Here is a 26027-nt window from a genome sequence, read left to right on the forward strand (position 1 = left end):
TTGGCAGCAAAAAAGTGTCACACATCTGGTATCGCCGTACTCAGGAGAAGTTGGGGAATGTGTTTTGGGGTGTCATTTTACATATACCCATGCTGGGTGAGAGAAATATCTTGGCAAAAGACAACTTTTCCCATTTTTTTTATACAAAGTTGGCATTTGACCAAGATATTTTTCTCATCCAGCATGGGTATATGTAAAATGACACCCCAAAACACATTCCCCAACTTCTCCTGAGTACGGCGATACCACATGTGTGACACTTTTTTGCAGCCTAGATGCGCAAAGGGGCCCAAATTCCTTTTAGGAGGGCATTTTTAGACATTTGGATCCCAGACTTCTTCTCACACTTTCGGGCCCCTAAAAAGCCAGGGCAGTATAAATACCCCACATGTGACCCCACTTTGGAAAGAAGACACCCCAAGGTATTCAATGAGGGGCATGGCGAGTTCCTAGAATTTTTTTTTTTTTGCATAAGTTAACGGATGTTGATTTTTTTTTGTTTTGTTTTTTTCTCACAAAGTCTCACTTTCCGCTAACTTAGGACACAAATTTCAATCTTTCATGGACTCAATATGCCCCTCACGGAATACCTTGGGGTGTCTTCTTTCCGAAATGGGGTCACATGTGGGGTATTTATACTGCCCTGGCTTTTTAGGGGCCCTAAAGCGCATTTGGATTCCGTGAGGGGTATGGTGAGTTCATGTGAGATTTTATTTTTTGACACAAGTTAGTAGAATATGAGACTTAGTAAGAAAAAACAAAAACAAACAAAAAATTTCCGCTAACTTGTGCCAAAAAAATGTCTGAATGGAGCCTTACCAGGGGGGGGGGGGGGGGGGGGGTGGTGGTGATCAATGACAGGGGGGTGATCACCCATATAGACTCCCTGATCACCCCCCTGTCATTGATCACCCCCCCTGTAAGGCTCCATTCAGACATCCGCATGATTTTTTACGGATCCATGGATCGGATCCACAGAACGCATGCGGACGTCTGAATGGAGCCTTACAGGGGGGTTATCAATGACAGGGGGTGATCAGGGTGATCACCCCCCTGTCACTGATCACCCCCCCTGCAAGGCTCCATTCAGACATCCGCATGATTTTTTACGGATCCATGGATAGGATCCACAGAACGCATGCGGACGTCTGAATGGAGCCTTACAGGGGAGTGATCAATGACAGGGGGTGATCAGGGAGTGTATATGGGTGATCACCCGCCTGTCATTGATCACCCCCCTGTAAGGCTCCATTCAGACGTCCGTATGCTTTTTGCGGATCCGATCCATGTATCCGTGCATCCGTAAAAATCATACGGACGTCTGAACGGATCAATGACAGGGCGGTGATCAATGACAGGGGGGGTGATCAGGGAGTTTATATTGGGTGATCATGGGTGATCAGGGGTTTATAAGGGGTTAATAAGTGAGGGGGGGGGGGGGGGGTGTAGTGTAGTGTGGTGTTTGGTGCTACTGTACTGACCTACCTGAGTCCTCTGGTGGTCGATCCTAACAAAAGGGACCACCAGAGGACCAGGTAGGAGGTATATTAGACGCTGTTATGAAAACAGCGTCTAATATACCTGTTAGGGGTTAAAAAATTCGGATCTCCAGCCTGCCAGCGAGCGATCGCTGCTGGCAGGCTGGAGATCCACTCGCTTACCTTCCGTTCCTGTGAGCGCGCGCGCCTGTGCGCGCGCGTTCACAGGAAATCTCGGCTCTCGCGGGAGGACGCGTATATGCGTCCACCCAGAAGAGCAGGGCCGCCGCCAGGACGCGATCCTGCGTACGGCGGTCCTGAGGTAGTTAAAATGGAAAATTAGGCAAAAAATGAAATTCTCAAATTTCATCCCCATTTGCCAATAACTCTTGTGCAACACCTAAAGGGTTAACGAAGTTTGTAAAATCAGTTTTGAATACCTTGAGGGGTGTAGTTTATAGAATGGGGTCATTTGTGGGCGGTTTCTATTATGTAATCCTCGCAAAGTGACTTCAAAGCTGTAGTGGTCCCTAAAAAATTGTGTTTTTGTTTATTTCAGAAAAATTTGAAGATTTGCTTCTAAACTTCTAAGCCTTGTAACATCCCCCAAAAATAAAATATCATTCCTAAAATAATTCAAACATTAAGTAGACATATGGGGAATGTTAAATCATCACAATTTTTGGGGGTATTACTATGTATTACAGAAGTAGAGACACTGAAATTTGCTAATTTTTCCAAATTTTTGGTAAATTTGGTATTTTATTATGCAAAAAATGTTTTGACTTTATTTTACCAGTGTCATGAAGTACAATATGTGACAAAAACAATCTCAGAATGGCCTGGATAAGTCAAAGTGTTTTAAAGTTATCAGCACTTAAAGTGACACTGGTCAGATTTGCAAAAAATGGCCTGGTCCTTAAGGTGAAAGTGAGCCTGGTCCTTAAGGGGTTAAGAACCTAAAGGAGTACATTTAAAAAAAATACATTTTGTGCACTTACTCAATGTGGATTTAAAGCTCTCCCATTTATCCTCAGTATTATGTGACAGTAGCTGATCCCTGTCTATTCCCTGAAATGCTGCCCTCAACCCAGGGAAATTAGCCTTTTTAAAATTCAGTGTTTTTGCTCTACCAGCCAGATTTTGCTTCTTATAGTTCAGGGGGAATATAATTATATGGTGGTCACTATTGCCAAGTTTTTCTCGAACAGTCACATTTCCAACAAGCTTTGCATCATTAGAACTTACCAGATCCAACAGAGCATTGCCTCTAGTAGGAGCTTCTACAAACTGGCCCATAAAGTGGTCCTGCAGCAAGTTGAGGAATCTTCTCCACTTTGCAGTTGAGGCAAAACCATTACCCCAGTCAATGTCTGGGGAACTTAAAATCTCCCATTATAACCACTGTACCAACCTCTGCAGCCCTCTCTATTTGGTTATACAGTTGAACTTCTATTTCCTCTGTGATATTAGGGGCTATATAGATTACACAAAGTATTATATTTAAGTGTTTTATATCACTTTTTAATTCCACCCATAAGGTTTCAACATCCTCACCCACAATTGCCTCTTTCACACTCTCCTTCAGATCACTCCTCACATACAGGCACACGCCACCGCCTTTTCTATTGACCCTGTCTTTCCTAAATACCCTGAATATTAACAGCCCAGTCATGCAAAGAGTCCAACCATATCTTAATCAAGCCAACTACATCTATGTGTTCCTCTCGTACAGTAGTGGCGATCCTATGGCACGGGTGCTGGAGGCGGCACTCCAAGCCTAGCTAGACTTCTGGCATTTTGTGAAAATACATTTTAAATTACCATTACCTGTCAAGTGATTATCTGGGATTTTTTTGGGTACCTTGGTTGATGTTTGTATGTAACAGGACCATGTTACCAGCAGCTCTATTTTTCATCAGTGTACAGTTCTGCCCATTAGTCTCCCTACTTCCTCACTTAGAAATTTGTTTAACATCCTATTCTCTAAAGAAAATGTAATAATTAAAACCAGAATAACTCTAACATTCTTTGCATATGTGCAGATACTGTTTGTGGCAATTGTGTTGAATGTGGGGTATGGCAGGGGGTACTAGATTTGTTCTGTTTCCAGAAAGTTTCATCCAAGAAATAATGGCCCACATTTAGTAATGTGAGTGTGCCTAGACCTTGTTGTAAATCTCACAATTGGGCATGTTTATTTAAAAAAAAAAAAAACACTGTTCCTCATTTGTCAAGGAGCATGGCTTAATGAAAAGGGGATGTGGTCTAGAGGGAACGTGGACATGGCCTACAAGATGCAAAATGTGGCCCCACAGTTCCGGAGTAAAGTTCTATTTTGAACTAAGCCAACCCAATAGTTGTTATGAAGTTAGACAAAAGTATCTATCCATGCACCTATCCATGTGGTAAATCTGGTGCAGGTCAAGCCCATCTAAGGTCCTTTTACACAGACCAATGGTCTGGCAGATTATGGGGGATAAGTGTTTGGTGGCACCTTTCATACAGGTAGATTATACAGTCACCCAATGAACAAGCTTTTTCATAGGGTGATCGTGTCGTTCTCCAAATTATAAAAAAAAAAAAAAAAAAAATCAATGTTCCTGTGCAGCAGATCAAACTGTCTAAACAAGTAAATGCTGCACAAGAATAAGGATTCTCTATGAAAGCAAGCAATCCTTGTGTCTATCGCTTTTCCCCATATAACGGAGGTGATTGATGCATGTGAATGCAGCCCTCATCTCCACTGATGAGCTGACTGTTATCGGAAGCTCCTGCTTCACTTTGAAAAATTGGCCAGATAATCTGTATGTGTAAAAGGTTCAGAAAGTTTATACCATCTACAGGATTAATAAATTACCCAATATGTAACATCTCCTGTGTTATTAAAGTGGTTGCACAAGAAAAAAAAACCACCACCACAGGTTGTGTTTCTGCTTGCTCAATCCCATTCACCTCCGTGTAGTTGAACTGCATTGCCAGGCACAAAATGTGTAAATTTGTGGCACTGCCCAAGTAAGACAGCAGCCATGTTTTGCTAACATTGGACAACCCCTTTATCTGTACTTTTTAAGCTGCTTTGTTTTCCTTATAATAACTTACCAGCTATCTCCTGCTTTTTACCTAGGATCGCTATGCTGACCTGCGTATTCATGGATATGTGGATGAAGTAATGGCACAGTTAATGCAGCGTCTGGATCTTGAGATTCCTGTGTGGACTGGTCCGCCAACTAAATTAGAACCAAAATCACAGCTCATAGAAGAACCAAAATCACAGGTCATAGATCACCCTTTTGACTGCAATGGAGATTCTAAACATATTAAGAGGGAAGAAATGGACAGTTGCCTTGAACACAAACCCCACCTGCCAAAAAGAGCAAAAGTAGAAATGACTTGTACATGAACTTGGATCATCATTTGCAGTCAGTAAAAGATTTTCTTGTTAGGCTACATGCACACAACTGTATGTGTTTTGCGGTCCGCAAATAGCAGATGCCATCATTTTTTTTTATTTTTTTTTGGCGGATCCGTTGTAACAATGCCTAAAACTGACCAGAAGAGGACATGTTATATATTTTTTCGCGGGGCTACGGAATGGACCTACTGATTTGGACAGCACACGGTGTGCTGTCTGCATTTTTTGCAGACCCATTGAAAAGAATTGGTCCCCATCCTATCCGCAAAAAAACTGAACTGACACGGAAACTAACAACGTTCGTGTGCATGTAGCCTTAAACTGAGAATTTTGAGTGCAGATTCATGAGACATAAATGATCCAGATGCATTGGAAAGGAAGCAAAACAGAGCAGTTGTATGGATTATTAAATCTCAAGCCAGACTGTTCTGTTTATTCGTAGATTAAAGAGAATCTGTTACCAGCCACCTCACCTGTCAAACTGTTAGCATAGACACATAGCTGTGGTTTACCCGATTTAAAATGCTGTCTCTTGTTAATCCGAGGCTCTGTTCCAGAGTTATGATACCTTTCCTTTGGTGCAGTGATGGCATCACCATTGCTCTTTTTGCCAGGCCCTCCCTGGGCAAGGCAGTGGGATGGAAATGAGAGGAGCCTAGGTGCAACAGGAGCGATGTTGATGCCCTCATTGCATCAAGGGCTTAATTTGTATATTATGAAAAAGTATCATAACTTGGCCTCAGATCAACAAAAGAAAAGCAGTGTTTTTTAATAAGATGAACCACAGCTATGTGTCTATGCAATCAGTTTGATGGGGAGGTCACTGGAGACAGGTTCCCTTTTTAATATGCAAAAAGTGTACATAGCTATACACTCTAGATTCATTGCAGTATTGTCTAGTTTCTGTTTTTCTGAAGCATTCCATTTCAAAATGAGGATGATTCAGAAGTACCAATTATGGTAAAAAAAAATATATAAATATTATATATATATATATATATATATTCAACACAAATGACAAACAATTGGTGACCTCACTGAGGTTTACGTAACGGCTAAGTTGACAACATGTTATGTTCCTGTAAATTTGTACTTTATTTGGTTTCACAAAACATTAATTGAACATCTAAGAATAAAATAATCTGTTCTGATCAATTACATAAACGTACAATAATATTATTGTATGCTATAATCTATTCAAAACAATTCCATTATAAATGATTTACATATACATAAATGTTGATTAAACTGTAGCATCTGAAATTATCAAAGAAATAGGACCCAAATGGGCTGCCCGTACCGAATTCTAAAATATATGGGAACGCTCTCACAAGGAGGGTGTTAGGGGAAAATAATAGGAATGGAACACTGAACTCCCCTCTCAGCTATTAATGACTATAGTCTTTATTTCCAGCTTCCTAGAGGCAGAGCTACATGCTCACAGATATGTAAAGTTACAATAAGGGATGCCCTAGTTAAAAAATACAACGCGAGTAGAGTAGAGGTATAAGTGTAGCCATGTGGGCCCATTAACATTTCTAGACTGTCCTAAACACGTGAACCCGTACTTAAACTGTTCTCAACCAAACAAGAAAAGGAAAAGAGAACAGGAAAAATAAAACTAAGGGTATAGAACAGAACAATAAAGAAAATAAGTGTCACCATCGTGTTCATAATAATCACCTTTGCGTAGGTTATATTAAAGTAGGTACTCAATCCAGGAATTTGGCAATGTTGTCAGTGTCAACATAGTTATTCCACCTTTTTCAGATTTTAAGATAGGAATTGTATTTGCCAAGCGTGGACCATTTTAGTTTCTCAAACTTGTTTATATGGCATACCTCAGTGAACCACTCCTTTACTGTTGGGGTCTCTGAGCTAAGCCAATATTTAGGGATGATCACCTTCACTGCGCCTGTGGAGTGGAGTGGTACATGTCAGATAGAATTTGAGTCAATTTATTCCAAAGACGGGCTATTTTCCTACAATCTACCCATATGTGAGCAAGTGTGCCTTCCTCACTGTTACACCTCCAGCACTTTTTGGATACATCAGGATTTATTCTGTTCAGCAGGACAGGCGTCCTATACGATCGAGTGAGTAATTTATAATGAACTTCTTGTAGCCTAGTGGAGGTTACCTTAGGAATGGAAGCCTGAATGATTGCATGCCTTTCTTTTTCATTAAGGGTTTTGTTCAGTTCAGAAGACCATTTATCAAGATATTGAGGGGGTAAGGTGTTCTCGTTTTGAATTGAGTACAGTCTGGAGATACCGTGTTCATAATACCGGTTAAATTATTGTAGGTATATAAATTAGTAGAAGGCATATCTATAGTATAGTGTGTGTGTCTGTAAAAGGGCGCTGTTATATTCCTAAAGTTTTCATACGTGGGTAACTTATTGTCAAGTAGAATTTCCCTCAGGGGGACCATGTGGGATTTATCTGCTCTAATTTTATTCTTGATAGATCTGTATCGATTGGGGATAATTATATATAGAGGGATTTCTCTAATATCTGGAAGCTAAAGACCTTTTTTCTTGTAATAATTGTCTTATTGATTATACATCTATGTGTAATACGATTTATTGCACAAAAAAGGAAAATAATCAAAATTAGAAAATGCTAAAGTAATCATAAGCTTACATCAGCTTTATACACATCTGTGTCTATACAGTTACTTCACTGATAGGCGTATGTTGTGCATATAAAAAAAAGTGACATTTTCCAGTCATTAATAAGTATAAATGTGAATTTGTTCCTTGAATGGATTTCGCGTCATTAGATGATATACACAAGGTATTCATTAAAGTATAACATTATTTTAACAGAACATAAAATAACAGGCAGGTTTTAGTTTTGGGGCACATAGAAGGTACTGTCTATCCAACTATTCCATCTAAATTGGAAGGAAGGTATTTTATTTTGAATGCGCATGACTACTCTGTCATATAAACACGTTATATTAACAGAATGCAAGACCTCCTGTATATGTGGCATCTCTCTCATTTTCCAATGTCTAGTTATTACTAGTTTAGGGGCCATTACCTTATAAGCTATTATAGACCTATGCTCTACCGGGTGGTCATCTAGACCTATAGGGAGCAATGCTAGTTGGGGAGGTAAATTATAGCTGGTTGCCCAGTATAGATCTCAACATTGTTTTTGTCGCTGAAGTTTGACTCAAAAAGTTTAGACAAGGGATGTGTCCTCTGTTCACCCAGGTATGTTATTTCTGATTGTTGCCAGTCTAGGTTGTGTTTTGATTGAAGCTCATTAAGAAGAGCTGAGTTTAAACCTACAGGTAAAGCTTGTGATCTGTCTTGGTTAACTTTATATTAAGATAGGTTGCTGAAAGTAGAAGTAACCTCAAAGAATGCCTTTAATGAATTTTTAGGATCTGTAAGAATAAGGATGATGTAATCGGCAAATAAGGCTAATTTGTATTCATATTGACCTATTTTGATCCCTTTTTAATATCCTGGTTTTGTCTGATTGCAGTAGCCAAGGGTTCCATAGACAATACGAAAAATGGGGGAGAAGGGGCAACCTTGACGGGTGCCATTTGATCTCAAAGTTGTCAGATAATGAAATATTAACATAAACATTTGCTGAAGGATTGCTATATAATGCTTTAATACCTGAGTGAATGTTACCCAGTATTCCAAATTCTTCTAAAACGTTGAAAGCATATCCCCAGGTAATGTGATTGAATGCTTTCTCAGCATTGATTGTTAAGAAAATGGCTGGGGTGTTTGTGCATTCACAATATTAAAGCAGGGATATAATCCTTCTAGTGTTATCTGGACCCTGTCTATCTTTTAAAAACCTTACTTGATATCTTCCTATCAGGTTTGGCAGTATGGTATGAAATCTAGTGGCCAGTATTTTGGCATAGGTCTTTATATCTACGTTTGATAGGGACAGGGCTCCAGATGGTGACCAAAATGGTCGCCAATGTGACTTAGAATTGCTAAATGGCGACAAGACTTTGTAGTCTTGTCGACATTTGCGCCTAGACCCTCCGCTGCTCTGCCGCTTTCACATTAAACTGACATGACACGCGGTGCTGTCAGCGCGTGCCATGTTCTTCTCAACAGCACAGGAGAGAAGGATGCAGTTCCTCACCGCTGCTGCCGCTGCCACCAGTGGGCTGATAGAAGCAAAGAGGAGGGGAGGGACTGTGGCCACTGCTCCACCAATGAATATAGTTTATGCTTAATACAAACGCAGGCTGCGCTGCGGGTGACGGCAATATCCCATACCCGGCACCCAGCCTCTGACTGCATGCTGCGATCCGCCGCTATTAACCCCTCAGGTGCCATAATCTATAAACAATAAAAAAAATGAAAATAAAAAATGTACATATCACCACGCCTGAAAAAGTGCGAACTATTAAAATATTAAATATCTCCTATGTGGTGAACGCCGTAACAGAAATAAAAAAAAAAATCCATTTTGTTTGTCACCTTGTCCCGACAAAAATTTGAATCTGACTGTTCTATTATGGTCTAGATGTTCCATAAAATCTGTAATGCACGCGGCTTTTTTGGCGTTTTATTTTTTTCACGTGGTATCGACTATTGCAATACTTTTTTATGGTATCGAAATAGTCAAAATTTTGGTATCGTGACAACCCTAGCCTAGGGTAAGACGTGGTGTTTTATTTTATACATTTTTTTTTATTATACTGTAATTATATGTATTTTAAATTTGGCGACTACATTTTTCAGGTTAGGAGACAATGGATATTTCATCTTTTCTGGGTTTAGGGGTAGTTACTATCAGTGCTCTCAGCATGTCCTGAGGGAATTCTCCTGTAATGAATGCAAGGTTATATATCTTGTGAAGATATGGAAGTAAAATCTGGATTTTTTTATTTTATTTATTTATAGTAATCTGTAGTGAATCAATCAGGTCCAGGAGCTTTATGGTTAGGGAGCAATTGAATAGCTTTTACTATCTCATTTGTAGAAATAGGTAGGTTTAGTGTTCTTCCTCTATCTTTTGGTAGTTGCAGGCTTTCTAAATACTTTAAGATATGTATGTTGGTCAGGGGAGAAGAGGTTAGGCTACTTTCACACTAGCGTTCGATCGGATCCGTTCTGAACGGATCCGCTCATATTAATGCAGACGGTGGCTCCGTTCAGAACGGATCCGTCTGCATTATAAATTAGAAAATTTTTCTAAGTGTGAAAGTAGCCTGAGCGAATCCGTTCAGACTTTACATTGAAAGTCAATGGGGGACGGATCCGCTTGAAGATTGAGCCATATGGTGTCATCTTCAAGCGGATCCGTCCCCATTGACTTCAATTATAAGTCGGAACGGATCCGCTCGCCTCCGCACGGCCAGGCGGACACCCGAACGCTGCTTGCAGCGTTCAGGTGTCCGCTCACTGAGTGGAGGCTGAGCGCTGGCAGGCGGATGCATTCTCAGTGGATCTGCCTCCACTGAGAATGCATTAGGGCCAGACGGCTGCGTTCAGGGCCGCTTGTGAGCCCCTTCAAACGGAGCTCACGAGCGGACACCTGAACGCAGGTGTGAAAGGAGCCTTAGCTCTAAGATTAGATTGTATAATATTTCATAGTAGTTTTGAAATGTGTTTTGCTATGTCTCTTGGAGCAAGTTTGGTAATTGGATGGATAAATTTTCCATATCTTAGATTTTTGTGTTTAAATTTTTTACCGTCGAGTAGGGCTGCACGATATGGGAATTTTGTGCGATTGCGATTAGGGCCCTAAAAATTGCGATTAACTATATGCGATATTTTAAAGGAATTGTGCTAGAGGTCTATTTGCTTGGATTTTCCCATATGAGCCGCTGACACGGCTGGGTATGACATAGTTATGGGGGACCTGTGGAGGGCGCTGTGTTGTGGGGGACCTGTGGAGGGCGCTGTGTTGTGGGGGACCTGTGGAGGACATATAGCATCTTATGCTGGTCCCCCTCATGTGTCCTAAACTGGGCACATAACTGCCTTTTGCATGTAAAGTGTTTTACTAGTGTGTGTGTGTGTGTGTGTGTGTGTGTGTGTGTGTGTGTAACAATCTCTCTCCTAACAGGTCCGGCCTCTGTACTCACTATGAATGCAATGCACTACAGCGAGCGGCAGCGAGGTGGCCGGCTGGCGCGTGACTGACGTCACTTAGTAACGCTCCATTGCATTTAGTGAGTACAGAGGCCGGTGTTCCGAGCACCCGTAATTTTTGCCTACCCCAACTTTGCTGAGGCTCCCGGTGCATGCGCGATGGGCCATAAATCTAACCTGCACTGGCCGTGAAATTTTGGTACCCAACTCGCGCGTGCGCACTGGTCCATAATTTTTGCCTACCATCTCTGCTTAGGCCCCCGGCGCATGCGCGTAGGCCATAAATCTAACCTACCGCCCCCCCGTCGGCGCGTTCACATTCACTTGCCATGAAGTGTTGGTACCATAGTTAGTTTTGCGCAGGCGCTAACACCTTCTTTTCAGCCACTGAGGTGGCGAGCTCGGCGACACACCTCCTTCTGAGCCTTCCGATGCCTCTACGTCACTACCGGAAGTGACGAGGGTACCAACTTTTCACGGAACACCGGACCTGTTAGGAGAGAGATTGTTTGTTTCACCCACACACACACACTAGTAAAACACTTTACACGCAAAAGGCAGTTATGTGCGCAGGGTCCCTTTATATATAATCGCGGCATTTTTGGGTGGGCCAAATCGCCATATCGCATTTGCCGATTATCGCGATTCGATAGTTTTTTCGATTTATTGTGCAGCCCTACCGTCGAGCAAGTAATGCTCATGCTTTATTATCATGTGAGAGAAAATGTATTTTGGATTTTCTCAGTGTTTTTTCAAAGATGTGTAGTAATAGATTATGGATATGGAACCGTAGTTTCTGTAATTCCAGTGTTATGGGATTGGTTGGGTTTATTTTATTCTGAGATTCTAGCTCAATTTGTTTGAGTGTCATCTATGTCTCTTTCCCTCTGCTTTTTAACAAAGGATCCCAGTGACATAAATATACCTCGTATTTTGGCCTTATGAGCACTCCATATCGTAAAGGGGTCCATGTTTGGGGTATCATTTAGTTTAAAGTAGTCTGAGATCTTCCTCAATTGTTTTCCCTAGTTTGGTGTCACAATATTTAGGAGTTTACTCTCCATATATTGCAGTTATGGGAAATAGAGAATGTTAGGTTTATTGGTGCGTGGTCTGACCACACAATATTCGCAATTTTAATGCCAGACACTGCGTCTATTAATGATCTCTCCACAAGGAAGAAGTCTATTCATGAATACAAGTTGTGTCTCTCTGCAGAATGTTGCAGTCTCCAGATATATAGACCCTCGTAAGCTACTAGTTTTTGAAAGGCTATCTCTCTGTATCTGTCACTATTAGAGTTGAGCGAACACCTGGATGTTCGGGTTCGAGAAGTTCGGCCGAACTTCCCGAAAATGTTCCGGTTCGGGATCCGAACCCGATCCGAACTTCGTCCCGAACCCCATTGAAGTCAATGGGGACCCGAACTTTTCGGCACTAAAAAGGCTGTAAAACAGCCCAGGAAAGGGCTAGAGGGCTGCAAAAGGCAGCAACATGTAGGTAAATCCCCTGCAAACAAATGTGGATAGGGAAATGAATTAAAATAAAAATTAAATAAATAAAAATTAACCAAAATCAATTGGAGAGAGGTCCCATAGCAGAGAATCTGGCTTCCCGTCACCCACCACTGGAACAGTCCATTCTCAGATATTTAGGCCCCGGGACCCAGGCAGAGGAGAGAGGTCCCGTAACAGACAATCTGTCTTCATGTCAGCAGAGAATCAGTCTGCATGTCATAGCAGAGAATGAGGCTTCATGTCAGCCACCACTGCAACAGTCCATTTTCATAAATTTAGGCCCAGCACCCAGGCAGAGGAGAGAGGTCCCGTAACAGAGAATCTGGCTTCATGTCAGCAGAGAATTAGTCTGCATGTCATAGCAGAGAATCAGGCTTCACGTCACCCAACATTGGAACAGTCCATTGGCATATATTTAGGCCCCGGCACCCAGACAGAGGAGAGGTTCATTCAACTTTGGGTAGCCTCGCAATATAATGGTAAAATGAAAATAAAAATAGGATTGAATGAGGAAGTGCCCTGGAGTCCAATAATATATGGTTAAGGGGAGGTAGTTAATGTCTAATCTGGACAAGGGACGGAGAGAGCCTGTGGGATCCATGCCTGGTTCATTTTTATGAACGTCAGCTTGTCCACATTGGCTGTAGACAGGCGGCTGCGTTTGTCTGTAATGACGCCCCCTGCCGTGCTGAATACACGTTCAGACAAAACGCTGGCCGCCGGGCAGGCCAGCACCTCCAAGGCATAAAAGGCTAGCTCTGGCCACGTGGACAATTTAGAGACCCAGAAGTTGAATGGGGCCGAACCATCAGTCAGTACGTGGAGGGGTGTGCACATGTACTGTTCCACCATGTTAGTGAAATGTTGCCTCCTGCTAACACGTTGCGTATCAGGTGGTGGTGCAGTTAGCTGTGGCGTGTTGACAAAAGTTTTCCACATCTCTGCCATGCTAACCCTGCCCTCAGAGGATCTGGCATTGACACAGCTGCCTTGGCGACCTCTTGCTCCTCCTCTGCCTTGGCCTTCCACTTGTTCCCCTGTGACATTTGGGAATGCTCTCAGTAGCGCGTCTACCAACGTGCGCTTGTACTCGCGCATCTTCCTATCACGCTCCAGTGCAGGAAGTAAGGTGGGCACATTGTCTTTGTAGCGTGGATCCAGCAGGGTGGCAACCCAGTAGTCCGCACAGGTTAAAATGTGGGCAACTCTGCTGTCGTTGCGCAGGCACTGCAGCATGTAGTCGCTCATGTGTGCCAGGCTGCCCAGGGGTAAGGACAAGCTGTCCTCTGTGGGAGGCGTATCGTCATCGTCCTGCCTTCCCCCCCCCCAGCCACGCACCAGTGATGGACCAGAGCTGCGTTGGGTGCCACCCTGCTGTGACCATGCTTCATCCTCCTCATCCTCCAGTAGTGGGCCCTGTCTGGCCACATTTGTACCTGGCCTCTGCTGTTGCCAAAAACCTCCCTCTGAGTCACTTCGAAGAGACTGGCCTGAAAGTGCTAAAAATGACTCCTCCTCCTCCATCTCCATAACTGCGTCATCGCCACTGGCCATGTTGGTGGAGTACTCGAAACAGGGCACACAGGTCTCGCATGGAGGCCCAGTCATTGGTGGTGAAGTGGTGCTGTTCCGCAGTGCGACTGACCCGTGCGTGCTGCAGCTGAAACTCCACTATGGCCTGCTGCTGCTCGCACAGTCTGTCCAGCATGTGCAAGGTGGAGTTCCACCTGGTGGGCACGTCGCATATGAGGCGGTGAGCGGGAAGGCCGAAGTTACGCTGTAGCGCAGACAGGCGAGCAGCAGCAGGATGTGAACGCCGGAAGCGCGAACAGACGGCCCGCACTTTATGCAGCAGCTCTGACATGTCGGGGTAGTTGTGAATGAACTTCTGCACCACCAAATTCAGCACATGCGCCAAGCAAGGGATGTGCGTCAAATTGGCTAGTCCCAGAGCTGCAACGAGATTTCGCCCATTATCACACACCACCAGGCCGGGCTTGAGGCTCACCGGCAGCAACCACTTGTCTGTCTGTTCTATACCCCGCCACAACTCCTGTGCGGTGTGGGGCCTGTCCCCCAAACATGAGTTTCAGAATGGCCTGCTGACGTTTACCCCGGGCTGTGCTGAAGTTGGTGGTGAAGGTGTGTGGCTGACTGGATGAGCAGGTGGAAGAAGAGGAGGAGGAAGCCGAGAAGGAGGAGGTGGCAACAGAAGGCAAAGAATGTTGCCCTGCGATCCTTGGCGGCGGAAGGACGTGCGCCAAACAGCTCTCCGCCTGGGGCCCAGCTGCCACTACATTTACCCAGTGTGCAGTTAGGGAGATATAGCGTCCCTGGCCGTGCTTACTGGTCCACGTATCTGTGGTTAGGTGGACCTTGCCACAGATGGCGTTGCGCAGTGCACACTTGATTTTATCAGATACTTGGTTGTGCAGGGAAGGCACGGCTCTCTTGGAGAAGTAGTGGCGGCTGGGAACAAAATACTGTGGGAAAGCAAGCGACATGAGCTGTTTGAAGCTGTCTGTGTCCGCCAGCCTAAATAACAGCATATCATAGGCCGGTAGTTTAGAAATGCTGGCATTCAGGGCCAGGGATCGAGGGTGGCTAGGTGGGAATTTACGCTTTCTCGCAAATGTTTGTGAGATGGAGAGCTGAACGCTGCCGTGTGACATGGTTGAGACGCTTGGTGACTGAGGTGGTGGTGGTGGTGTTGGTGGTACATCCCCTGTTTGCTGGGCGACAGGTGCCAACGTTCCTCCAGAGGCGGAGGAAGAGGCCGAGGCGGCAGCAGCAGAAGAGGTAGCAGGGGGAGCCTGAGTGACTTCCTTGGTTTTAAGGTGTTTACTCCACTGCAGTTCATGCTTTGCATGCAGGTGCCTGGTCATGCAGGTTGTGCTCAGGTTCAGAACGTTAATGCCTCGCTTCAGGCTCTGATGGCACAGCGTGCAAACCACTCGGGTCTTGTCGTCAGCACATTGTTTGAAGAAGTGCCATGCCAGGGAACTCCTTGAAGCTGCCTTTGGGGTGCTCGGTCGAAGATGGCGGTGGTCAGTAGCAGGCGGAGTCTCTTGGCGGCGGGTGTTCTGCTTTTGCCCACTGCTCCCTCTTTTGCTACGCTGTTGGCTCGGTCTCACCACTGCCTCTTCCTCCGAACTGTGAAAGTCAGTGGCACGACCTTCATTCCATGTGGGGTCTAGGACCTCATCGTCCCCTGCATCGTCTTCCACCCAGTCTTGATCCCTGACCTCCTGTTCAGTCTGCACACTGCAGAAAGACGCAGCAGTTGGCACCTGTGTTTCGTCATCATCAGAGACATGCTGAGGTGGTATTCCCATGTCCTCATCATCAGGAAACATAAGTGGTTGTGCGTCAGTGCATTCTATGTCTTTTACCGCTGGGGAAGGGCTAGGTGGATGCCCTTGGGAAACCCTGCCAGCGGAGTCTTCAAACAGCATAAGAGACTGCTGCATAACTTGAGGCTGAGACAGTTTCCCTGATATGCATGGGGGTGATGTGACAGACTGATGGGGTTGGTTTTCAGGCGCCATCTGTGCGCCTTCTGCAGAAGACTGGGTGGGAGATAATGTGAACGTGCTGGATCCACTGTCGGCCACCCAATTGACTAATGCCTGTACCTGCTCAGGCCTTACCATCCTTAGAACGGCATTGGGCCCCACCATATATCGCTGTAAATTCTGGCGGCTACTGGGACCTGAGGTAGTTGGTACACTAGGACGTGTGGATGTGGCAGAACGGCCACGTCCTCTCCCAGCACCAGAGGGTCCACTAACACGTCCGCGTCCCTTACTAGATGTTTTCCTCATTGTAATGGTTCACCACAACAACAAAAATATTATTTGGCCCAATGTATTGTATTCAAATTCAGCGGGATATAAATGTGAGGCCTAGTATTTAGGCGCTGGGTGACCGGTATGGATTTAGTGACAGAATTGGACTTGGAAATGCACAGTAGCGTGTGTCTGAAGTTATTCTGAATGACCCTATGTGCACCTTGAATATTATATACCCTTTTAGGGATAGATTTCAAATGGCTCTGATATAGCAGAAACCACTAAATTATGAAATTGCTAAATTGGGAATTGTATTTCAACCCTGAACAAAAAATGTGCTTTGACGGACACTAAATAACTTGCCCAGCCACAACAGTACAGCGGTAACGACAGATTTAGCGGGATATAAATTTGAGGCCTAGTATTTAGGCGCTGGGTGACCGGTATGGATTTAGTGACAGAATTAGACTGGGATATGGCCAAAAAATAACCACACTATTGCTGGTTAAATGCACTTGGTGACGGGCGCAGCTTGCCCCTGATGTAGTATATGGCCAAAAAATGAACAGACTATTGCTGGTTAAATGCACTTGGTGTGATAGTTTGACCAACCACACTACTGAGGGTTAAATGCACTTGGTGACGGGCGCAGCTTGCCCCTGATGTAGTATATGGCCAAAAAATGAACAGACTATTGCTGGTTACTTGCACTTGGTGTCACAGCTTGACCAACCACACTACTGAGGGTTAAATGCACTTGGTGACGGGCGCAGCTTGCCCCTGATGTAGTATATGGCCAAAAAATGAACAGACTATTGCTGGTTAAATGCACTTGGTGTGACAGCTTCACCCTGATGTAGGCTTTAGCCAAAAAACAACCACACCATTGAGGGTTAAATGCACTTGGTCGCAGCTTGTGCTGGCGCACCACAAGACACAAAATGGCTGCCGATCACCCCAGAAAAATGTGACTGACAAACGGTCTGGGCAGCCTAAAAACAGTGAGCAATTGAGTATCAGCAGCTCAATGACCCACAGCTGCAGATCGATCAATAATCAAGTCCTTTGGAGGAGTTAATCTGCCTAATCTCGCCCTACTGTCGCAGCCGCAACCTCTCCCTACGCTAATCAGAGCAGAGTGACGGGCGGCGCTATGTGACTCCAGCTTAAATAGAGGCTGGGTCACATGGTGCTCTGGCCAATCACAGCCATGCCAATAGTAGGCATGGCTGTAATGGCCTCTTGGGGCAAGTAGTATGACGCTTGTTGATTGGCTGCTTTGCAGCCTTTCAGAAAGCGTCACAAAAGCGCCAAGAAAGCGACGAACACCGAACCCGAACTTTTACGAAAATGTTCGGGTCCGTGTCACGGACACCCCAAAATTCGGTACGAACCCGAACTATACAGTTCGAGTTCGCTCATCCCCAGTCACTATGAGTTGTATCGCATTGAAGTCTCCGCCAGTTAGGAGGAGTCATTTTTCTAATCATTCAGATTTTTCTAATTTACTTTCTTCAGGAACTTGGTTTGGCCTGAGTTTGGTGCATAAATATTTACTAGTGTGAGGAGTTTATTTTCCACCACAGCCACAACAATGATAAATCGACCACCAGGATCAATATATTGGTCTTTACTGTCTACTGAGAGAGTCCCGGAATGCAATCAATAGTCCTCTTTTCTTTCTTGAGAAAATAGAGTAGATTACTCTTGGGAATTTCTTATGTTGGAGGCTTTTCTTTGGAAATGTTTTTTTCTGGGCAAACAGGATGTCACATTTCAGTCAAAGCTTCCTTCCACAGCTGTTGCCCTTTGAAAGGGGAATTAATGTCATTAAATGTTAAGGGCCTTATGTTTATAGCCATGTTGTATAAATGTACGAAGCTAGGTACCATTTTACCTTCAGATCACTAGCCAAAACAGCCTCCATAAAGTAGTATTCCTTTTTCCTGGATGGCAAGGTGGTATTTAGAAGTTGGGTAGTATCAAATTCCTTATGATATGGAAGAATACCTGCAACGAGAATAACTAACTAAATCAAAAGAAAATGAAATAATAATAACATATAACTAACAATGTGAAAAGTTGCACAAGAATATATGTGGTCGATGGACAATAGTCATCAATGAAATTGTGGGGTGAATAGTTCCTGCAAACGTAAAGCTTGTAGCTGAGAGTGGTGTCAGCATTGGCTCCTTCTATGATTCTTCAGGTAACTTCTCTTGTTTTACTTGATTTCTTCCAGGCTTTGGAAGAAGATCTTTCTGGACGCTGTCTTCCCTGTGAATCTTTCTCTTGGTGATCTGTTTTGGGTAGCTGTGGATTAGTCTATCTGGAGATGCCATCCTTTTGGTGTTTCCAGGGCTGTTTCAGGTGTCTTTGACATGTAGAGTGCAATCTTTGGTTGCCAAGATTTTCACTGGAAAGCCCCAGCGGTAGTTTTAGTCTAAGTGACCTTGTAATTAAGGAAAAGCTTTTACTGGCTTTAATGATAGCTGCAGATAATTATGTGAAGAGTTTTATCGCAGTATATGGTTCTGGTAGACTTGGAGCCTTCCTCATTTCTTTTAACATTTGTTCTTTAATATGAAAAAAGTGAATCTAGCTAAGACATCTCTTGGTATTTCTTTAGGAAGGTTTGGAGGTTTAACAACTCTATGGGCCCTGTCTATGCTGAGTTCAAAGTCTTTAACCTGTGGAATTAAGAGTTTGATCAACGTGGTGATGTATGGTATAAGGGTGTTTGTCACAGATTCAGTCACAGCATGTCCTTCATAAGGTGGACTGACAATTCTTTGGTCAGTAGCCTGAAAGTCAGCAAATTTATCTAGTGCATCATGCGATAAATGCTCTGTACTCACTGTGTCTTTTGTAGATTCATGTGATAGCTTGTTTCAAAGGACTGGAGGTTGGAGATGCGTTGTCCTCTTGATCATCAGAGCTCTGAATACTGTCCTCAGTTCTGTAACCCATTGGTGTAGTTGCAGTTGAAATCTGAGGATGCGAATTATGTTTCCAAGCTGTTTTTTTTTTTTTTCGTGTCTTTACCCAAAAATATATTGGCTCTCTTTAGCGACTTGTTATCCGAATTTTCCCCTTCTTGAGAAAGCGGTTCCTCCGAAATTCTCTGTTTAATCTTCACAGGAGGATTAGGAGCTTGTTGTAGGGTAAGATCTACCGTTTTAATCGGGGTAGTTAGCGCTGCTGCTTTGTACGAAGGGTCAGAAGACTGGTAGCTGGAACATGATGAAGCATCAGAGACCGCTTCGATGCCATCTTGGGTTGCGGCTTGTGTGCTGAAAGTGATCTGTATCTTCTGTTAGAAGTCTCGGAACCTCTCTGGTTTCTTGTCTTGTCCTGTCTTGTCTGAGACCGAAAAGGTGCTCATTTTGGCGTTTGTTCGGGTAGAAGTTGCTTTTGGAGCTGTGCCGGTAAGGAGCTGCTGCTTCACTTGGCCATCTAGCTCAGTGGCCAAGCCATGCCCCGAAGACCTTTTTTCTTAAACATCTTGGACCAAATTTTAAGTGTGTGTTTAGTATAGGGATTAATGATGTCTCCAAGTTAATATCGGTTAATATTACTTTTCCAAATTGTATAACTTAAGGGGATTAGATTATAGGCTTCTTCTAAGTCAACCCAGTTCTTACGTCTGGGGATTGTGTTCTATTCTGCTACTCTGAGAAGAGCTGCATTTCTGTAAGTCTTGAAGTCGGAAAGCCCCAGTCCTCCTGCTTTTTTGGACCTTACCAAAGTATTGAAAGTCATTCTGTTCTGACCCTTGTTCCACACAAGGGAAAGGATTGTTTTCTTAAGCGTAGGGAAGAAGCTCCTGGGAATTTCTGTAGGTAGACCTCATAACAGATATAGTACCTTCGGGAGAGTCATCATTTTGACGGTTTATCCTACCGAACCATGAGATGAAAAGGTCATTCCAATCAGTCAATTGTCTTAATTTTGCATAGTAAGGGGGGAAATTTTGTTTATACAGATCCGATTGATGTGTAGCTATATTAATCCCCAAGTATTTGAAGTACGTGGTTTTAGTTTACTAAGAGTTTTTAATTTGATTCCAGGAAATATTATCCACATTAACATTAAAAATAATAGATATGGTCAAGTTGACCTTGAAATTGGAGAACTTATTGTATCCCTCCAGCTCATGCAGTAAATTGGGAACAGACCGGATTGGTTCCGTTACTATAAATAATACGTCGGTCCGCGTAAGCAGCAGTTTTATGTGTCCTCCCCTGTGTCTTGAGACCTGGAATCATTATGCTGTGTTTTCGCTAACAAGAGCTCTAGTGATATTATGAACAGGAGTTGTGATAGGGGACAGCCTTGCCTGGTCCCATTAAAAAATATTGAAAGGTGTGGAGGTTACGCCATTTACCGTAATTGATGCTGAGGGTGTGGTGTACAGAGCTTTGATCTTGTGGGAAAAGACGGAAGGAAAGCCGAATTTAATCAGAGAGGCCATAAAGAACCTCCAATCCAGCCAATTAATGTCACTGTGCCATATTATCTCCACTTAATAACTGTCTTCACTGTGTTCCGTGGTACATCTAATGACTTGGAAATTCTTTTTCTACCCTTCTCCTGACCGATACCTTTTAACAATGAGATCCCTCTGATTCTTTGGAAGCTCTCTGTGTACCATTGGTTTTGCTGTGGGATGCGACCAAGAACATTTCAGGAAAGACCAACTAGAGCAGCTGAACTTTTATGTGGGGTTAATCCGATGCAATTTAAGTGATGGCAGGTGTATGCTGACTCCTATTTAACATGATTTTGGATGTGATTGCTTAATTCTAAACACAGCTATACCGTTATAAGAAGGTGTGCACACTTATGCAGCCACATTTTTTTTTATTTTTTTTTTATATATTTCTTCCCGCCACCTAAAAGATTTCAGTTTGTTTTTCAATTAAGTGGTTCAGTTTGTAGGTCACATTAAAGGTGGAAAAAGTTCTGAAATGTTTTTCTTTTTATTTTTACATCACAGAAACCTGACATTTTAACAGGGGGTGTGTAAGACTTTTTATATCCACTGTATAGAATTCCCAAACTTCTAATAACTGCTTTATGGGTTTCCCATATAGTAGCCCAGTCCATTCCAGTACAGTTCTCATAAAAAAATAGTTTTATCTGTTCTGCTATACATTTGGCCGTAACATCTAGTTTCAGCAGCGAGTCGTTTAGTCTCCAGTTTTAGCATTTCTGTTGTCTGTTTGCCAGATCTAAGTGTAAAAAGAGCGGGGCATGATCTGAGAAAACAAATGAATCATAGGTAGCCTTCTGGATGGCGTGTATGTTTCTTTGTTGAATATATATGTGATCTATTCTGGAATATTGGTTATATGCTGAAGAGAAACAAGAGTAGTCTTTCTGCTGGATTGGAATATCTCTATGCATCTATGAGTTGTCCATTTTGAAATTTTCTGATACTTTCTTTTTTTTTTTTTACTTTGAGAAATCAAGGATTTCCCTCTAGTAGTGTCAATATTAGGTTCAAGCGATACATTGAAATCTCCCCCAAATATAAGGTCACCTACCAATTTGTCAGTAATATTAAACACGCCTCAAATTCCATTTGTCTAATATTAGGTGTGTAGACATTAACTATCGCCATTAAAGTCTCACCTATCCATCCTTTGACCATTACATATCGGCCTTCTCTGTCAATATTAGTGTCCTTTAACTTTAAAACCCAGAGAGCTATGCATAATAATTGAGACCCCTTTCCATCTCCTGAGGGGCGTGTTAGTGTTAAACCATTGTGTATACGGAATGGACTTTATCGGGGGAGAATATGTTTTCCTAAAGTGTGTTTCCTGTATCAAGGCAATTCCTATATTTATTTATTTTTTGGGTGGGGATATTCAGATCGTTATCATTGTATGTAGCAATCTTTAAATCCTGCATAGGAAAAGGATCAAATGCATTTGTTTTCGATACGTGACCACTAACAGGAACTTAGCCAGATGTTTATAATTGAACAAGTTAGAACTGTATAACAAATAGCTGTGTCTCAATTTAAGAGCTTAAGCACAGCTAAAATAAAGAAAAGGAAAGCTACTGGCAACTAATTGGCTAAAACAGAGGCCCATGGAATGCCAGGTTAACAATTGGCTAAGGTAAGGGGATCTTCGGGGGGGGGGGGGGGGGAGGAGAGAGAAAAGCCCCTTTTTAAATATGCAGTTTAGGGCCCTTTCACACTTGCGTTGTCTGGATCCGGCATGTACTCCACTTGCCGGAATTACACGCCGGATCCGGAAAAACGCAAGTGTACTGAAAGCATTTGAAGACGGAGCAGTCTTCAAAATGCGTTCAGTGTTACTATGGCACCCAGGACGCTATTAAAGTCCTGGTTGCCATAGTAGGAGCGGGGGAGCGGTATACTTACAGTCCGTGTGGCTCCCGGGGCGCTCCAGAATGACGTCAGAGCGCCCCGTGCGCATGGATGACGTGTTCCATGTGATCACGTGATCCATGTGCTTGGGGCACCCTGACGTCACTCTGGAGCGCGCGGGGAGCGGCACGGACGGTAAGTATGCAGCTCCCCACTACACTTTACCATGGCTGCCATGGTAACCACTCTAAAAAAGCTAAACGTCGGATCCGGCAATGCGCTGAAACTACGTTTAGCTTAAGGCCGGATCCGGATCAATGCCTTTCAATGGGCATTAATTCCGGATCCAGCCTTGCGGCAAGTGTTCAGGATTTTTGGCCGGAGCAAAAAGCGCAGCATGCTGCGGTACTTTCTCCGGCCAAAAAACGTTCCGTTCCGGAACTGAAGACATCCTGATGCATCCTGAACGGATTTCTCTCCATTCAGAATGCATTAGGATAACCCTGATCAGGATTCTTCCGGCATAGAGCCCCGACGACAGAACTCTATGCCGGATCCGGACATGGCAAGTGTGAAAGGGCCCTTAGTGAATTACTTATGCTAGACTAGCACAAGGTAAGTGAGCGTGAGTGTTGAGGCACCCATAAGATACTGAATACAAGTATTACGGTTAATATTGTTTTATAATGTGCTGTGTTCTGTGTAAATTGTTTTATACACTTTTTTATGTACTTTTATTTAGTACCTTTAGTCGAGTAAATGTTTTATTTTCCTTGCAGGCAAATGAGTGAACACAGGCAATGTATTTATGAACTGTTCTTTCCTTAGTTTTATACAGTTATTTTAACACAAAATATTTAATTTACCTCCTGTTTATATGTCCATGCTGTATGTTCAGTTGATCAGAAGTCCTTGTTTGGGCAATAATAAAATCTATGCAATTTTCTTCTGTGACTTTATGCATTGAGCCTAAAACATAACTTTTAAAAGATCCATAATAACAAAAATTTAAAAACTATATCAAGACACACAGGGCCTAAGCACACAAAGTGCAATAAAGAAATCAATGAACATTAGTACATATGGTGTAAACAATGGCCTCTGATGGGGGTAAGGCATCTATGAATAGTGGCATAATGTTCCCACAATATGATCCTAGATGCCCCTAACCAGAGCATCCACCCCAAAAGAGGGCGAACCAGTAGAGGAACCTCATTCTGATGCATCCTAGAAATGTCCCCTATGTCTTGACATGTTTCCCCATGGTGGGTTCATCAAGGAATTAATAAATGGGGAACCACTATACAATATCCAATTGGAGAGGGGTGTGGCTAGCCAACCATGTGAGCGGCCACAGGTCCGTTGAGCTCCTGCACAACCTCGGCCTTTTATCCTGAAACGACCCGAATGCTCCCGTCATTGGACGCCCCACAGCCTTTGGACAGTGTGGTGTGCCTCCCCCTACCTGTATCACCGCCTGTTAAGTGGAGATAGCCGGACAGAGAGGGGCGAAGGGAGCCGACAGACATTCAAGATGGCGCTGACCCGACACTCCGAAACACCGGGAGCACGCAGGTGATATTCAGTGCGAGGCTGCGGCTAAGCTAGGCAGATATGTCCATACTACAGTCTCTCCACATGCTAAGGACGCCTGTGATAAACTGCGTAGTCCCCCTGCAGATGCTGGCCCAGGCTCAGGTGGGGAAGGTGCTGCTAGTAGTGTTGGGACTGTGTGCACAGCAAATAGATATGAAGCTCTGCTGCCCGGTAGTGCCAGTGTGGAGTCAGAGGCCATAGACTCAGACCCGGAGGACCCCACTCTTAAGGATGTTCTGCGGGCCATCACTAAATGTAGCAAGTACTTAACTGCCCTCACAATGCAAGTGGGCACTATTAAAGAAGATGTGTCCATAGTGTGACATGATTTAAAAAGATTGGTGGAGCGTACCACTGCTTTAGAAGGCCGCATGGGGGACTTAGAGGACATCATACCACCTCTCAGAAGAGAGACAAGTGAACATGCTCGTAAATTAGACATTATTGTGGCTAAACAAGATGATCTAGAGAATCGTCTACGCAGAAATAATGTGCGATTGGCGGGCGAGCCGGAAAAAGTGGAGGGAGCGAATCCTACAGATTTCTTCGAAAATTAGCTTAAGGAGCAATTTGGGACAGAGACACTGACCCCGCTTTTTGCAATAGAAAGAGCCCATCGGGTCCCTACTTGCCCCTTGCCACTATATGCTCCACCCAGACCTGTGCTTATGAAAATTCAACACTACAAGGACCAGGATATTATTCTCAGAAAAGCTTGACCTGCCTGACATGTCAATTAATGGCCAGAAGGTGTCACTCTTTCCTGATTTACTCCCTGGATGTTCAGACAAGGAGGACGAGATTCCTTGATATAAAGCGAGGACTTAACGTCTCCTACTCAATGATTTACCCAGCAAAATTGAGAGTAGTTGCTTTTGGGAACACCAGTTTTTTTGAAGACCCGAGAGAAGCACTGTGCTGGTTAGATCGACACGAGCGCCAGCTCCGTTCGGCGGATCCACAAGCAGACTGGGATGGAGTCATCGCTGTTCTTATTTGCCATTGGCTACATAAGTATATTGAAAAGGAAAGAATGCATGAGTATGTGCTTCTGAATGTTTGTTTGTTTTTACAAATGTTTAATAGGTTTCTATCATTAGATATGGGTCTATATTGTACACACACAGTCCAAGAGGATGGTTACAGCAGGTATTCGGACTCAACATGCCTCATTAATTGTTTTTTCACTGTTCCGTGTTACAAGGTTCATCATCTTTTATGTTTGACTTCCCTCCTCTGGGTTGTTTTGCCTCTGTTTTGGGATTGGCGTCGTCGATAGGTCTTTAGTGTTTAACCCGCGGTCCAGTTATAGGAGTTCTTGCAGGAACCTGTCGGTGCGGCCAGTATTCCTTCTTTGGCTTTTGTTTAAATTTGGGAAGGGTTTGGGGGGTTCTGGGTGTTGCAGTCATGAAATATAAGGTCCTTTTTTAAGATGTGCACTTTATCTATCCATTTATTGACTGCTAGCTCCGTGAAACTCTTGAGCTGGAATGTTAGAGGGATGAAGGATGCCAACAAAAGAAAAGCGGTTTTAGACTGTATAAAACAGTACCAGCCTCTGATCTGCTGTTTGCAGGAAACGAACTTGCTACCAGCTGACGTACACCTGCTTACCCCCCCCCCCCCATGGGCCGGGCATAGTTTTCATGCTACATACTCTGCATACGCCAGAGGTGTGAGTATCCTTATTCATAGAAATATTCAGTTTGTCTGGATCACCAAAAGAATAGATGACGAGGGGAGATATATTTATTTACATGGCACCTTAACAAAGGTTAATGGAAAGAAAAAAGAAA

The 26027-nt window shown here is 43.6% G+C and overlaps 1 protein-coding gene across 4 annotated transcripts in view; it reads left to right on the forward strand.

Annotated features, from left to right (window-relative positions):
* SIRT6 (sirtuin 6) overlaps positions 1-5036 on the forward strand; it is a 106387-nt gene extending 101351 nt beyond the window's left edge. For 3 of the 4 annotated variants that reach the window (XM_044268414.1, XM_044268406.1, XM_044268422.1), the window contains one exon: positions 4606-5036. In XM_044268414.1, coding sequence (XP_044124349.1) covers positions 4606-4881 — 276 coding nt within the window. In that variant the 3' untranslated portion in view covers positions 4882-5036. The remainder of the gene's footprint in view (positions 1-4605) is intronic. The other variant, XM_044268426.1, reaches the window with a different exon arrangement.
* Positions 5037-26027: the final 20991 nt, after the last annotated feature.

This window comes from Bufo gargarizans, chromosome 1, assembly GCF_014858855.1.
Source record: "Bufo gargarizans isolate SCDJY-AF-19 chromosome 1, ASM1485885v1, whole genome shotgun sequence".
Taxonomy (NCBI): Eukaryota; Metazoa; Chordata; class Amphibia; order Anura; family Bufonidae; genus Bufo; species Bufo gargarizans.